General features: G+C 44.8%; 1 protein-coding gene across 1 annotated transcript in view; it reads right to left on the bottom strand.

Annotated features, from left to right (window-relative positions):
- Positions 1-9998: 9998 nt before the first annotated feature.
- The window catches only part of WNT2 (Wnt family member 2), a 182102-nt gene continuing 175092 nt past the window's right edge, over positions 9999-17008 (bottom strand). Inside the window, exon 4 of the mRNA XM_069230070.1 lies at positions 9999-10260. Within this exon, the coding sequence (XP_069086171.1) occupies positions 10031-10260 (230 nt within the window). The 3' untranslated portion in view covers positions 9999-10030. The remainder of the gene's footprint in view (positions 10261-17008) is intronic.

Genomic DNA, 17008 nt, shown 5'->3' with positions numbered 1-17008 from the left:
ACTGGAAAGTCCAGTTACAACTTGCAGACCATGTGGCTTTAGTTTTGCTTTCCGTACACTGACATTTGTAGCACAGCTCTTGGTGGAGGATATGCAGCATGATTCTTAGATGTTAACTGTCAGAACTCAGATTGCAAGTCAAAGCCAGTTGTTACCCATCTTGTGGGTTATGGATGTGCTTTGTGTGATGTGACCTTTGTTGCCTGGCCTGCCATATACTTCCTCAGGGACATTCAGTGCTCTGTATCGTGATATGAGCTGTTACAAGTACAGTAGATGTAATGTCTGATTAACTTGCTGTGCCGTTTCACACAATGCAGTTACTAATGTAGCATATCGGCATTTGTCTTCAGAGCAGCTAACATGACTCCAGACCAGGTCCGTGAATTTCAGCGTCGGGCCATGTGATACCAGCACATCCTGCTGGTGGAGTCGGGGTTCCGGAGGATGGCCCGGCGATATCGCCATGAACGTGCCTCTGGGGCATGGCGAGCCTTCCCACAGGGTGGGCCTACTTTGCCCACCACAGAAACCACCACCAATCAGAGCCAGGTGGCTCCACCCACAGCTGCCACTGTTGATCCATCATCTGCTGGACTTCCTGGCCCCAGTATTGCCACCGGTGCAGGACAGCCCACACAGACCTCCTCCACCGGTAACCAGACTGCCACTGCTCCAGCTGTTGACCCTGCAGCCTTCAATAGACTTGAACATAAGATGGACAAAGTGGTGCGCAAGGTGAGCCACCTGAGCCGGGACGTGCGGCACATTAAACGGCGGGTCAAGGATATAAAGAGGACCCTCCGGAGGGCCAACCTCTAGACAGTTGATTTGATGGACATGATACCCTCCCCTCCCTCCTCTTTCCTTGTTCTTATAGTTAGTGGGCATAGGGGGCTTAGTGTTAGGTTAGTATAGGCTGTTGGTTTAGTTAGTGTTAGTAGGTGGGGGGTCCTGCTTGTTTCTTTTTTGACTTATTACATGTGTTGGGCTATGTTGTGGTTCTTGTGTGTAAAAAAAAAAAAAAAAAGACAAAAAAATAAATAAATAAATAAATAAAAATACCCAAAAAATATATATTTGTTTAGGATAGTATAGTATGTGTTTAGGTTAGTATGTGTTGTCCTCAATGTGTCCCGTCTCATAAGGGGGGGGTGGGGGGTAGATGTTTAGAACGTTTCGTTACATGTGATTAGTAAGTGTAGCTTAGGTTAGTTAGGGACAGTTGTGGGTAATGAGTAGTCAGGGTAGATTAGGGTAGGTAAGATTTTTCCTTCAGTTTCCTCATCTATGGTTAGCTTTTAATAAATATTTGGTTACCCCTTAATAGTATGTGTTGAATGGTACTTGATCGTGGGTTTGGATTCAGTGTACATCAATTTTGTACTATAACATCTGTGTCCTATGCTACAAACAAATCCCAACTGAGCTGTACGATTGGCAGCTAGCCCAGAGCTACCTTGCAAAGTGTCTACCCTTTGTTGCAACCACCATTCACAGTTAATATGGTTCCCAACGTGTTTCTGTTGATAAGTGTGTTTTCAAAGTCACTAACAGTGCTTCCAGACTTGATATTGGGGAAACAGTTTTAGGTCTGACTGCAGTGTGATGATCATGCACACCCTTATAATATGAGTTCTCATTGGTAATCTTGTATTCTTGTCTTCATGACCCTCATACATCCTTTGTGACACAGTTCAGCATGATTACTTATTTGTATGTTAACTCAGACACCTTCATTTGTGCAGTTTTTGTTTGTATTTACTTAGATTAGTGTGGCATGTTTATTGTGTTATTTTTGCATGTTGACAACATTTAGCGGGCACTATTTGATGACTTAGTTATCCCCTGAGGAAGCATTCTTCTGTCCTACACAGCATGGTGGTGTATGATTTCTCACTTCATCAGATTATTCCCTCAGGATGGGCAGAGTATGATGCAATCATGGTCACTGTGCAGATTTCTCTAACTACATAATATCAGGACAGTTGTATTGACAAGCTACGTAATTTGACAGTAGGCACATTTCAGTTATCTACTGCACAGCTGATATGTCACATTACCCAGAGACAGATTTGTTGTGTAAGTGCTATTTATTGAAAAGTGCTGTAGTGCTATATGTACATTGTCCATGATTGTGAGTCCATTATAGTGATATCTTCCATTGTGATCCAACACAAGGGTTTACCAAAATGCTTTTGTCATGCTGGGGTTGCTGTTTCAGACAGTGCAGAGGGACAGACTTAGCCAATGAGTAGGAGAGAGACAATCACTGGGCTGGGTGACAAGATATACAGTGGTTAGCAGAACAGTGCTTGAGTACAGTTGTTGTAAGAATGTCATGTTTCAAAACGCAGGACCTTGGTAATTGTTGGCCATGTGGCAGGGACTAGTGCTTCCGGGTACTTTTCCTTGTGAATGTGATCTGTTCCATGTCTTCTTCTTCTGATGTGTGTTTTGCCTGCTTTGTCCTTGTTATTGTTGGTTGTGAAGGGGCAACACACACCTCAGTGTTAGAAGACGTGGAGTCAGACATCCCGGTCGCTGCTCCCTGTGAAGGTCTTAAGGGCAGTACTGCTGCAAGGTGGGCCTGCTGGTTCTTGAGAATAGCAGCTACATCACGATGGTAGGCAGCCAGGTCTGCCCTGAGGGGTTCAATGTTGCATTCGTGCACGCGTTGACAGGATTGCTGTTGTAGGTGTTGGGTCAACTGTATTACAGCTGTGCTGATTTCCTTCTGGGTTTTCTGCAGTTCCTGCAAGATAGATGTTAGGGCTTGCATAGCTGCTGCCTGATCTGCAGATGACATCATGCACGAACGCACCCCCTCAAGGCTGGCTGCCATATTTTGCATCCCCACCCGCACCTCCTTGGCCAGCTCCTGCTGTACTCCAACTACAGTTCTCTCAAAGCTGGTGCCAGTGTCGTCCGAGTCCTCAGCTGTATTGGAGCTGGCAGGTCTTACAATTGGGGTGGTGGGTGGTTCCTCTGCGATGGCTGCTTGTTTTGTGCTCCTCCTTGTGACAGAAGGTGGGGTCTGGAGGGTTTCAAGGACCTTTTGGATAGTCTTCTGGGGAATGTTTATCGGCTCGTCATCCATGTCATCAGGGAAATCTGGGACAGGCATATTGGCAGGAGATCCATCTTCCTCTGCAATGAAACAGGGTACAATTAGTGTGTCTGTGTTGTGGCAATTTTGATGTGACGTGCCTGCCTTTTGATGAATTCACTTTGTGATCTTGTTTTGTATTAATATCTCCAGTCCTTCAGATGGGCATTGTTTCAGGCCTATGGCCCACCTGTGTGTCACATGTATGTTATTGAGTTATTAGACTTGTCAGCCTCATCGCCTCTAGGTGTTGATTTTAGCCAAATAGAGAATTGCCACCTTCTTTTCCTACTCAACCCTCCGTGTATATCCATTCTCATGGTGAGACCTTTCACTGGCTGTGGGTGCTCTGATGGCCCTGGCAGCACACTTAACAATCTGGACCTGCCCCAATCCCTGATCATTCACATTGACTTAAATGTAATTGACATGTGGCATATCCTATGCATGGCAATGTTATGATCCGATATGGATGTTGACATTGTTAATGGGTCCTGCTGATGTTGGGTAATGTGTGTTACATTGGATTGTCCTGATAGTCGTATCAGTGTCCTATTTCCTCCTCTGACTGTGCAGGTGTATTTCAGTGACCAGTTACATGTGTCCCCTCCTCAATGCTGTTTTCTGAGCAGTATGACATTTGGGATGTTGCCTTGTTACCCAGGCACAGGATGGACCCTGACATATGCAGCATGGGTGTGTCCTTAGTGCTGTGTCGCTCCTATTGTTGTTTACTTTGGCTGATGTTTGTGACAACTATGGGCATTGACATTTGAGTGTACTGGGGCCTTTGTCTTGTTTCTGGGGATTGTTGCAGATGTCATCCTCACCCCCTAATTTAGGTGTGTATGATCCATGGGGAGGTTACTGCCATTGGCTACTTGAGTTGCACACAGATCAGAGGTGGTAGTGGCAACTGTTGTCGCAGTTACATTGCAGTTGTCGGTTTGGCTAGAGGATTGCTAATAGGGCCCTAGTTAATGTAGGGGGTATGTTGGCTGACGAGTGCCAGGATGTAAGTTTGACTTAGTGGCCTTCCCTCCTGTCGTGGCTTTCCCTTTGCTCCATCGTTGGCATGACTGCATGCCCCCATGGGACTGTTGTTGGTGTAGTGTAATGGTGTGCCCCAGCTTCTGTCTGTGCTGGCCATGCCCCAATGCCATTCCCCTTTACCCATGCCACTCCATGTATATGTTGACTTCCATGCATTTTGTGGTCGCTATCCCCCCCGCTTGCAGTTAACATTTGTGCATTTTAATTCCCCATGCAACTTACCCTGCATGTGCGTTGTCTCCTGGTAGTCTGCGCTGTCCTGTCCTTGAATCCCTGTGACTATCTCCTCAGGGATGACGGCTGCGAACATCTCCTCCATGTGGTCCAGGGCCTCCTGGTGTGCTGGACTCCCCCCTCCAGTCTGAAGTGCTGCCTTCCTGTTCCTTGCCATCTTTTCCTTGGTCCTGCGTTTGCAGTCATGCCAGCGTTTCTTGCACTCGATGACTGTTCTGCGTACTTCAGCCACACTGTTAATCTTGTCAACAATTTGTTGCCATATAGCCTCTCTCCTACTGATTGGCAACTTTGATGTGACAAACAGTTGGTGCTGGTGTTCCGTCACCTATTTAACCAGAATTTCCTGCTCCTCTGCACTAAAGCGACACTTTCTTTTCTTCTTAAAAGTGTCCTGTTTCTTGTGTTGGTCCTCCTGGCTGGTTCCTGGTCTGCTGTCATCTTCCTCGGGTCTGTAGTGGCGTCTGGGATCCATTTTGGCTCTCCTCTGGTGAAATGGCTGTGTTCGCTGTGTTTTTTGACGCTATTGCGTCAAAAAAAAAACGGCGCATATCCGGTTTGCGGTGTTGTAAATCGACCCACAGTCATTTCCGCCACATTAACGTCGTTTTCCTTTACGACTTGACGCCGCGGTGTGCGTCAAAAATAATGACTCCCACCTGTTGTTTGCGCCGCCGTGCATCAAAGTATAAATATGACGCCCGCACGGCGCACCAAAATGGCGTTAGCCAGCGGTAATATTTTTGACACAAAACTGCACCGGCGCAGTTTTGCGTCAAAAAGTATAAATATGGGCCTAAGGTCCATATTTAAACTTTTTTAGCGCCGCATTTGCGCCACTTTTTGACGCAAAAGCGGCGCAAACTTACAAAATACAATTGTATTTTGTAAGTTTACGCCATTTTTGTGTCAAAAAGCGGCGCAAAAACGGCGCTAAAAAAGTATAAGTATGGGCGTAAGGCCCATATTTATACTCTGTTTGCGCCGGGTTTGCGTCATTTTTTTTACGCAAATTCGGCACAAACTTAACTACACATTTATACTTTGGCGCTAGAACCGTCCAGCGCCAAAGTTATGGAGTTGAGTTTGAAAACCTACCTTGCGCTAATGACATGCAAGGTAGGTGTTCCCGTGCAAAAAATGACTCTAAGGCATGTGCGCCTTATTTATCTTCCGGCGTCAAAATGACGCACTGGAGGAGGCGGTCCTTAAAACAAGGCGCCCAGCCAGATTTGCGCTGTTTTTTAACACCTGGGTCAGGGCAGGCGTTAAGGGACCGGTGGGCTCATTTCCATTGTGGGAGACCATGGAAGCAGCCCACAGGTGCCCTTTCCTGCAACCAGGGACACCCCCGCCACCCTCGCCCACCCCTAGAGGACGCCCATGGATGGAGGTACCCATCCATGGTGACTGCAGGTAAGTATATATATATTTTATTTTAAGTGGCATAGGGGGCCTAACTTGGGCCCCCCTACATGCCACTGTGCCCAATGGCCTTGCCCAGGGGGACAGAAGTCCACTGGGCATGGCCATTGGGCATGGGGGCATGACTCTTGTCTTTGCTAAGACAGGAGTCATTTCCATGGGGGTTGTGAGCCAAAAAATGGCGCTAGTCAGGTTTGAGACAATATTTTTGACACTAACCTGACTTGCACCATTCTTTGGCACACAACCCCCAGTCTTTCCGTTGCCTCTGCTGCCCGGTTACCGTCACTTATTTTGACCTTAACCAGCCCGCAGCGCCGGCTTACGTCATTCCATAATTAAGGCGCCCTGCTGGTGTGTTGGAATGGCGCTAGCCGGCAGTAAACTTTTTGACGCAAATCTGCGCTAGCGCTGATTTGCGTCAAAAAGTATAAATATGGGCCTAAGAGACTGACGGACCTTTCCCGGTTTGGGATTTTTTTTTAAATATTGCACAGTGCCATGAACAATTGTCCTATTCCTGCACAGTAGGGGACTAAACTCATTTATTTATGCCATATCCTTAAGACCTTACCACACTTGCTATAATCTCAGGGGCATATTTATGAGATTTCAGTGCAGGGCAGTGCAGCTGGTCACCTTGATGTGCTGCCCTGCGTCAAAGGCAAAGGGCAGGAATGCAGCATATCTATGACATATGGCACATTCCTGTCCTTTCTCCCTACACTGGTGCCGTTTCGGCATCCTAGCACCAATGCAGGCATCCTTGGTGCCTACTTTGCATGCAGGATTGTTTTGTGCAAGAAGGAACACCTTGGGAAAAAAAGAGAACTAGTGATATTTCTCCTTGTTCACGTCCCCTGGGGAGGTGTAAGGTTTTGGCACATTCTCAGGTTTATAAAGGCTTGTAAATTTGGGGATGCGTCAAACTCCATGGGCGTTGTGTAGGAACACCCACCGCCCATGGACTGCCTTCCTAACACAGAGTAAGGCAACACAGCGATTTGCACTGCCTTAACTTACTAAATATTTAGGAGGCCATTAAAAGTCACGCAAAGTGACTTTGCGTGGCCTCATAAATATGATTTAGTGGTTTGCGCTGCTATTTAGTCACAAAAAGTGATGCAACAGCAGCGCAAGGGCTTCATAAATATGAGCCTCAATTTCCAGGCACTTTATTTTCTCTGTTAACATTTTCAGATTTTATACTTTTTTTTATTATTCTGCTTTTTAAAAAAAGTGAAATTTTTTTAATTAACTGTCACAATAAAGGTTATTCATTCATTCAAAGTGATTACGCCCTAGAGCTTACAATGCACAGCCTAGCTGGCAGAGCAGCAGCCACACAATCATGCTCAAAGACACTGTGATAGATAGACAGAAAGTTGCGGCCACCATTTTGTCTACCGGCAACAGTCCTGGGGATTGGATTTATGGGCAAAAAACAATACAAGGGCTCAGAGTAGAGGTTCTCGGACCCCACTGATGGAATTAATAGGTTGTTGACAAATTAATTATCAGTTTAAATAGGTGAAAATGCCTTTTTTTCCATGATTGTAGAGCCAGGACTCTGTTGCGGCCCCCTGTGTAAAGTCACGAACACTAACATAAAAGAAAAATATATATATATAAACCTTAGAAATTCACTGAAAAAAACAACAAAAGTTACAGGGACGGTATAGTTCGGAAATATAATTTTTTTTAAATGACGCCTGCCATGCACAGTTTTTCATAATTTTTTTTAATATCAATGTAATATTTGTAGTATCAATAATTTTATCAAAGATGTCATGAGTGCTGTAATTTGTGAGGTAATTAACAGTCCATGACAAGGGCGTGGGTTATAGTTCCCTTCTGGCACGAGTTATAGTTACTTGAGGTAGCTAACTATAACTGGTGAATTTCTATGGTTTGGTATGTTTAAAATGGGAGCCTCACTATAACGTCTTTGTAACCTCTGCTTTCTTAAGTGAATAAAAGCCTTTCACTTAATACAGTACTGATACAGTGGGGGACCAGAAAAAACACCCTAAACATTCACCGACGTAGTTGAAAAGTTTTACGCTCTGTTGGGCCCTTTCCTACACTATGGATCATTAACCAGGTTGCTGCAAGAAATATGGGGAAATAGTGATGGGGAACCTACCATGCATGAAACACAACTTACATTGCTTGCAACAGATGATGGGAGACAACAAGTAACAGAACTCTGTTGTAAAACATTCACACAAATAAAGAAAGATCTCAGTGGACTGAGATATACATGGTCCATAAACCTAGAAAACAAGCTGACTGAGAAGGAATGGGAGGCAAGGTTAACAAAAGTATCACAGAACGCCTGCATAGAACTTGTGCTAGGTGAGAAAAACCAGATCCAGGTTTTTACTACATGGTGTGGGCATTCGCGTGAATCACTGAATACTGAAACCAGTGCCTAGGATTCTGTTCGAAATAAGTGGCAAGACAAGGCTATTCCATCTGAAGGTTTGTCTCATCGGTCTGATGTCTAGAACGAAGAAATTAAATCCCGCTCCAGGATACTGAGCCTAAACCTACTCCTGGATAACCATTTAATAGCCCTAGACTGGAAGTCAAACAATTAGAGACATGCAAAAGTGGGCAGAAACCGACCATGTCAAGATGAACACACGACTTTCAGACATGAGATGCATTCTTGGAAGCAGTGTCAATAACACAAAATAATATGACTCTCTCTTCAGATCACTAGTGAAAGGAAGGACTGTGCATGATTGTGAAATATGGAATGTACCCCCCCCCCAAAAAATACCACCTAGGAAAGGGTTACTAAGACTGATGGTAGGGTGCACAAACGCGTCTTTGGAACCGTTTCCCTTGTTCTTCCTTCACCTACTGAACGTCCTTCCTATGCTCCCCACCCGAGACCAAAAGTCATATTATTGATTAATACATGAAACATCTTACTTGATGCCCTTTATTTTCTTAAGTACAAAAATATTCACACAAATAGGTTTCATGAGACAATATTTCACATGACAGCCTCCTCGAGATAAATGTGTGCGAGTCAAAGGAGAGAAAAATGTCTCTGTTATAATGTGTACAAAAGAGAAGGGCATGCAGCATAAGTGTGTCGAGTCAACTTAAGCCAAAGTGACTTGCGTCAAGTCAATTCGAATAGACTGAAATCACCATTAATAGACTCAATTCTGCATAACTAGATTCTGCTCTAGTAAGGAAGTCCAATTTTATGTTATGCCGATTTATAGAAATACGTACTTCAATGGGAAATACAACCACTAAAGACATCTGCGTGTTTGTCCCGAAGTAGTTTAAAACATGATTACTTTGTCTTTTAAATCACTATTTGCCCCATGTTTGAAGGAAATGTCGGTGTCCTTGGTGTAGCAATTTTGGGTAAGAGGTGGGCAAGACTGTTGAAATGGTTGAAGGCCTTCAAACCCTCTGCACACCTCTTCTGCTCAAAATAACTTTAGTTTACCTCCAGTATGTGTCCACCTATATCCAAAACGTATTGTGGCTTGGTAAATTTCTGAGGGAATTATGAAACTTGCAGTCAAGCCACAACAGCTGTTACAAGCCAATTTTAGTTGGCCACCGCAGCCACAGTAGTCTCTATAAATACAGTATCATTGCCCAATAAAAAGAAATGTGGTCCTTCTTACTCCCATCCACTCCTTTGGTTACCCCTTAAAAGCCTTCTATTGAGAACATTTGCACAAGCAAGGGGCAATTGAGGTTTACTGGCATGGGTCTTGTCCAACTCATCAGAAAGCAGTGCAAAGCATCCAGTATTGCAGATCCCGCCTTGACTGCAGTCACCTGGGGCACCTTGCTGCTGAGCAGTAGACGGCCTTTTGGTTGTCTTGCTGTGGCACTAAGAGAGCAAAGTTAGCCTCTACTGCTGCCTACAACTTCAGCATCTTATAAACATTTATTACCTCATTCCAATAACCCTTTCCTTCCTTACTTTTGTATCCATATATTATTTTTGCGAGTGGTTTTAACAGAACATATTTCAATGTGCATATAGTCTTCCAATAGAATTTGTAATCACACACAATAATATTAATATTTATTAAAAAAAAACTCTGCGTGAAGAAACTGAGGGCCAAATCTATAAAAATATAAGTGCCTGCTCATTTTACTAGAATATTTCCAAAACGAGCGACTGTGTCCGATATCTCTGCATGGTAGAGGGCATTCCTGGTGTCAGGTTGGATGGGTCCAGTCTGCGCTCTTGTGTGCTTTGCAAGTGTGCACGTCTACTGTTTGAAGACAGTCTCTGCAGCGGACAGCGCAGCACCAGTGGAACTTGCACTCACACTTCGCCATCCTGGTGACACGCGACGTGTCGTACCCTCTGCCGCAGCACATCACTTCACAGCTGTCCATGCCACGCGACGAGTGGTTACAGGGCCGACCAGCTGTCCCCAGGGAACCTTCAAAGAGAATGCATTATAGGGTTAATGTTAAAAATGCGTACGTGTGTGACTGGAACCAAAGCAAACAACACATTATAACATGCCAGGGTCATCATATAGTCACACAAAATGGCTTTACCTCCTTTACTCGGAGCAGTGCTAGAGATTGCTCGAGCTTGCGTGAGATGCTGAGTGCATCTTCCACGGGCACCGGAGCTAAAAATATTTACCGTATTTATACTTTTTTAGCGCCGCATTTGCGCCGCTTTTTGACGTAAAAGCGGCGCAAACTTACAAAGTACAAGGGGCATATTTATACTCCATTTGCGCCGAATTTGCGTAGTTTTTTTCGACGCAAATTCGACGCAAAACTAACTCCATATTTATACTTTGGCGTTAGACGCGTCTAGCGCCAAAGTTCTTGGAGTTAGCGTCATTTTTTTGCGTGAACACCTTCCTTGCGTTAATGATATGCAAGGTAGGCGTTCCCGTCTTAAAAAATGACTCCGATGCATATGCATCGTATTTATACTCCCGGGCAAAAATGACGCCCGGTAGTGGGCGGGTCTAAAAAACCTGCATTAGCGCCGGATTTTAGCGCCTGGGTCAGGGCAGGCGTTAAGGCACCTGTGGGCTCAGAATGAGCCCAGAGGTGCCCTCCCCTGCCCCCAGGGACACCCCCTGCCACCCTTGCCCACCCCAGGAGGACACCCAAGGATGGAGGGACCCACCCCAGGGACATTAAGGTAAGTTCAGGTAAGTATATATATATATTTTTTTTTGTGGCATAGGGGGGCCTGATTTGTGCCCCCCTACATGCCACTATGCCCAGGGGACAGAAGTCCCCTGGGCATGTCCATTGGGCAAGGGGGCATGACTCCTGTCTTTGCTAAGACAGGAGTCATTTCAATGGGGGTTGGGCGTCGTAAAAAAATGGCGCAAATCGGGTTGAGGCGATTTTTTTGCCTCAGCCTGACTTGCACCATTTGTGGACGCCCATACGCCATTTTCCCCCTACGCTGGCGCTGCCTGGTGTACGTCGTTTTTTTTAACGCACACCATACAGCGCCGGCGGCTAACGCCGGCTAACGTCATTGAATAAATACGGCGCCCGCATGGCGCTAGCCGGCGCTAATTTTTTTGGCGCAAAACTGTTAGCGCAGTTTTGCGTCAAAAAGTATAAATATGGCCCTCTTGTATTTTGTAAGTTTGCGCCGCTTTTGCGTCAAAAAACGACGCAAATGCGGTGCTAAAAAGTATTAAGGTTGTGTGTACATAGTCAATCTTTACGTTATATTCGGATTAGCAGACTTCACTAAAACAAAAATGCACAGCAAAATCATCCAATGATAAAAGAATAGCTAATAAATTCACTTGAAAATGACAGAAAGCCTATTCTATTCAAAGTCTGCTTTGCAATTCCTAGTGTGGTGCAGTGAAGGCAATGACAACAGACTGCTTGTAAGAATCTCAAAGATGCTCCAGGCATCTCCTAGAATATTGCATTGTAAATATCAGTGAATATAGCAACAAACTTGCGGTGCAACTCGATGTGTTCTGAGCACCAACTAATTTGCTCCACACCGAAAATCTTTCAGTGTCGTGCCCTCCGTTTGGTTAATCCAGTTATTTCACCTACTTCCGTGGCTATATCTCACAGCCGATTCTAAATTGAGGCTATGGCCTGTAAACTACTGTTCTGCCGACAGTCACTCAGACACCAGGAACAAACTAGGACATCGCAGAATTAGTATACACGGTACCGACCACCACTCAAAAATGAATAGTTTCCACTGTATTTGTGTTGTAATGTTCTCTAAACTGTGGGTGACAATTTCTACATCTTAAAGCTGTGAATTCTTATTGGTGAAATGTAGACCTTCGCTGATGTGGCGGTTTCTGACCGGGATGGGCGAAGGACGTTGTTGAAACATGTTCAACATAAACCATAGCAAATGTTATCACTGACATAGAAAGAATTCAGCCGCCCCTGGCTTTCATGTCTAGAAAGGCATGAGGGAGCCCATTACCGCCTAGCAAGCTACGTTTTCACACAGTCGAGCGTCCAACTCCTTCAGAGCGGCACTTCAAAGGCAGCCTTGCAAAGTTCGAGACAAGTGCCAATTTACGTGTCAAGAAGACATTTTCGTCACATCGGCACTTCAACAGGCTGTTTTCTGCATTTGGACAGTTTCAGATGATATAAGAAAACTAGGCCTGACCGAAAGTTCATTTCTGTGAATCATGTAATTTTGGAAATTTCGCGATATGCTTATTATGTGAAATTTCAGAAATTACACCACTGCGCCAACTTTTGTGATAAAATCATAGTGCAGGGCCAAACAAAACACATGCAAATGTTGTTCGTGCTGTGTTTTCCGTGCATTTTTAGTGCAAAATACACCCCTGTATTAAAAATTGTCTAAAAGACGAACTTTGCGCTTAAATAGAGCACTACGGCCCATATTTATAATTTTTGACGCAAAACTGTGCAAACGCAGTTTTGAGTAAAAAAGTATAGTGCCAGCTTGCGTCATTTCAGAGCGCCAGCCAGGGCGCCAAATGAATGGAATGGCCCAAGCCGGCGCAAAGGGTGGGCAAACGTAAAAAAAAAAAAAAGGAAGTTAGCCGGGTGGGGGTGGTGGTATGAGAAAAGGGGGTTTTGCACCAAAAAAATGACGTTAGGCTGGTTAGAGGCAAAACAAAATGCCTCTAACCCCCAGCCTAGCGTAATTTTCTGATGCAAAACCATCCATACCACGTGATTCCTGTCTTAGAAAAGACAGCAGTCATGCCCACCACCCCAGTGGCCAGCACAGGGGACCAGTGTCCCCTGGGCATGGCCATTGCATCCTGTGCCATGCAGGGGGCCCCAAGTTGGGTCCTGGATGGCACTTTAATAAAATAAAATACTTACCTATACTTACCCTACTTACCTGGGATGGGATCCCCCATCCTCCATTGTCCCTCTGGTGTGGGAGGATGTTCCTGGGGCTTGAGGAGGGCACCTGTGGACCCATTCCGTGGTGTTCAACCATGAAAATGGGTCCACAGTTCCCCTAACACCTGGTCTGACCCAGGTGTTAAATAATGGTGCAAAGTGAGCTTTGCACCATTATTTATCCCCTCCTCCCACCCTTGCCTCATTTTAGCATGAGGGAATAAATATGGGGCTATGTGAATGCCTACCTAGCATCTCATTGATGAAAGGTAGGTTCATGCATCTAAAAAATGGTGAAAACTCCAATATTTGGACATTAGACAGATCTAACATCAAAATATAAATATGTAGTTAGTTTTGTGCTGAATTTGTGTAAAACAAATGACGCAAATTCATCGCTAATGGAGTATAAATATGCCCCAGAATGACAGCTTAGCAGTTTTTGAAATTACATGTAATTCTCAGAAATTCACGCAATTATCTGAAAGCAAATTATGCAAATTTCACACATGCTTCTTTCAATCAAATGCAAACAGCTGACAGCGTTTGTTTTAGTACCCCCTTAACATAATGCACCCCCTTGTAGTGCAAGCTGGCATAATTTGTCAGTATCCAAGTTGAGAATCGACATTGTTATCTGAAGCACAGCTTGGAAGACCTTCATTGGCACCAATAATGTCAATGTATTGATTATATGTTTAAAAAGGTATAAAAAATAATTTCAAATACAAATCAACCACATGAGAACTTGAACATGCTCCAAATGTTCTTTGTAGGAAACCTGGGATGACTAACAGACACACTGATATTTGAAGACTTGTTGCCGAAAGGGCTCAAAGGAGGCAAGAGACCCCAAAGGCAACACATTTCAGAGTAAGACTTGCCCTGGCATTTCCCATACATCCCAGCCTTTTGCAGCAGCATGGCGGGTGAGATTTTAGGATTTGGTCTTTTTCATTCCACTACCCAACATAGGTGAAATATTTCCGATTTTTTTGCCTAAAAATACTATCTTATCTTACTGTGGATATTTGGAGCCCTAGTTTAGGATCTCATTTTTAGTGTGATACACAAAAAGGGGGCAACTGAAGGGAAATAGGGAACGCAAACCTCTGTAAGTACACCATAAATTATGCTTATTTGTTGAGTGGTACCTGTCACCAATAGATGCCTGATACTGAACCACTATTACTTATCACAATTCAGGTTACGAGGCCCAAATTGTAAATATATATAACTTCCAGGTAATATTGCTCCTTTATTGATATGTTTTGTCATTCATGAACAACACAGGTACTGATATGCTACTTTCACTAGTTGATACACAGACTTGTAATTAACAATGTGAGAAGTGAATGATGAACCAGAACGTCCTCACTGTTCAAATGGATTTTACTTGAGATACTGCTGATATGATTTAAGCTTAGATTGCTCAAGGATTGCAAACTTGAGCAACCAAAGCTTAAATCAAACGAGCAGTATCTCAAGTAATATCCAACATATGGAAAAATTTAGGTTAGGGACTTTGATGTAATCACAGAAGACTATGGTGATTTGGAGACTTGTCTAATTGGCTAGTGTAGGAAATTGGGTTATTAGTTGAGGGGTTTGAAACCTTAGCCAAGCAGAAGCATTTCAAAGTTTTAAGTAAAGGTGGTGCTTAAAAGCACAGAATGCCAACTATGATCATCTGGTCACCCTGGACCAGGACAAAGTCATACGTTCAGGCCAACCGTGATGGAGCACATGTCAGCTACAGGGACAAAGTTAGGCCCGCTTAACAAAAGTCTGATGCGGCTGAGAAGAGATGCCTTGCGCTGCGTTGGTTCTGCATCACAGGTCTACTGATGGGCTGGCAGAACACACTCAGGCATTTCCAAAGGCCCAGGACTGGGGTAGCACCACTTGGGGGTGAATGACTCACTGCAGACAGAGTCCAGGTCCTGGAGCATTTTCTGTCCCGAGGCTCTGATCAGGAGGCCAACCAACTAGCCCTTGAAGTCAGTCGAGTGGTCATGGGTTCAAGATCCAGGTCCAGACCTTGAATTCAGGCAGCAGGGCAACAGAGTAGCAATGCTTCTTGCTGAGCAGAACAGCAGTCATTCTGATCCACAGGCCCAGAGATGCACTGAAGAGTTGGGTCAGAGGGGTCAATATTTATACCTAGCGCCAGGTTTAAAGAATGACAAGGTTCTGGTGTTTCCACCCCAGTGGTGCTTGGAATTTCCTGCCTCCCTTGCTCTCAGCTTGTCTAGGGTCACAATAGACTAGTGCCAAACCCTGTGTGAGTGTGCTCAGGCAGAGCATTTGTGATATGCAAGTGTGGGAGAAGACAGCTCTCCACCCTCATCAAGTCAGAGATGAATCATCCTGCCAAAACCTATGCTCCTTTGTCTCATTGTCTGGTAGCAATACACAAAGACCAACTTGTGACCCAGGAAACAGGCTTTAGGAACCAAACGGTTAGGACTAGTACAATTTACTTACATTCGGTAACAACTTACCTAGTAGGAACTACTTAACTGCAGATTCCTTACCTTAGAATTATCCCCAGGCATCAGATTAGATCGAGAAGATTTTTTTGAGCAGTACGCCTACACGCCACCAGTAGGTGGCGTCATTCAGCTCAGCGTAGTGTCTTCTGCTCTGGAATTGAAGTGTGCAGTATCTATATAGGCCCTACTTCAGCACGATGATGTCAGTTACTTTCAAGACTTTCCAAGCCACAAATGCAGAGCCACAATGAGCACTGACCACTGGTATGACAAACTGAGGCCCTTAAAAGGGTGATCCCTACACATTAATTGTTTTGCAGAGCGGGAAGGATGGGAGGGTCGGTAAGGAATCTGCAGCTAGATAGTTTCTACCAGAGAAGGCGTTACCGAAAGTAAGTCACTTGTTCATCTGGTAGAGACTTGTAACTGCACATTCCTTACCTTAGAATAGATACCCAAGCAATACCTCCTCGGACGTGGGACTGCAAAATCAATCAGATTAGAAAATCCTGCAGGAGCAAACGTGCGAAGTACCCACCATGACGGACCTGATTGTCCAGGCAGCAGAGCTTGGTGACCGTGTGCAGAGATGCCCACGTTGCTGCCTAGAAGATATCCAGGACAGGAATGCTGCACACCAGTGTAGTGGTTGCAGCTTTGGCTCTGGTGGAGTGAGCCTGCAAGCCCCCGGGGGCGGGGTGCTGCTTCTTAATACATAGGACAGTCCATAGTGAGATGGTTCTCTTTTGTACTGCCTTCCTCTTTTTTGCTCCCACTTATCCCATAGAGAGTTGATCGTCCACCCAGAACTTTATTGTGCAGTCAACAATGCTCTTTTTGGGTGCACACAGTGTTGTTTCTTCTTCTCTTTGGAGGGATGAGGGGAGGAAAGCAAGTAGGCAGAGAGAGATTCTGGCATACATGGAATAGAGTCACAACCTTCGGAAGGAAGGAAGCACATGTCCAGAAGACCAGCTTGTCTGGATAGAAGGTGGTATAAGGAAGGCACGCAGAGAGCGCTGGCAGCTCGCTGACCAACTTGACTGTTATGTCCACTAAAAAGACAGGTTTTACTGTCAAGAAGACAACTGAGCAAAAGCTCGAATGGTACGCACATGAGAAACATGAAGATCAGGTTGAGGTCAATGAAGTGCGCAGGTGAAAACATACTGCAGGCCTTTAAGGAACCTAGCCACAACAGATGATTTAAAGAGGGAGGGTTGGCATGGAAATCACAAGAATGACAAGACGGCAGAAAGGCAACCCTTAACTGTGCCCAGAGCAGCACCCTGCTGGGCCAAAGAATGCAAAAAAATAACTTGGATAAAGG

The sequence above is a fragment of the Pleurodeles waltl genome, chromosome 4_1 (assembly GCF_031143425.1).
Source record: "Pleurodeles waltl isolate 20211129_DDA chromosome 4_1, aPleWal1.hap1.20221129, whole genome shotgun sequence".
Classification (NCBI taxonomy): domain Eukaryota; kingdom Metazoa; phylum Chordata; class Amphibia; order Caudata; family Salamandridae; genus Pleurodeles; species Pleurodeles waltl.
This window is presented reverse-complemented; position numbering and strand designations above follow the sequence as displayed.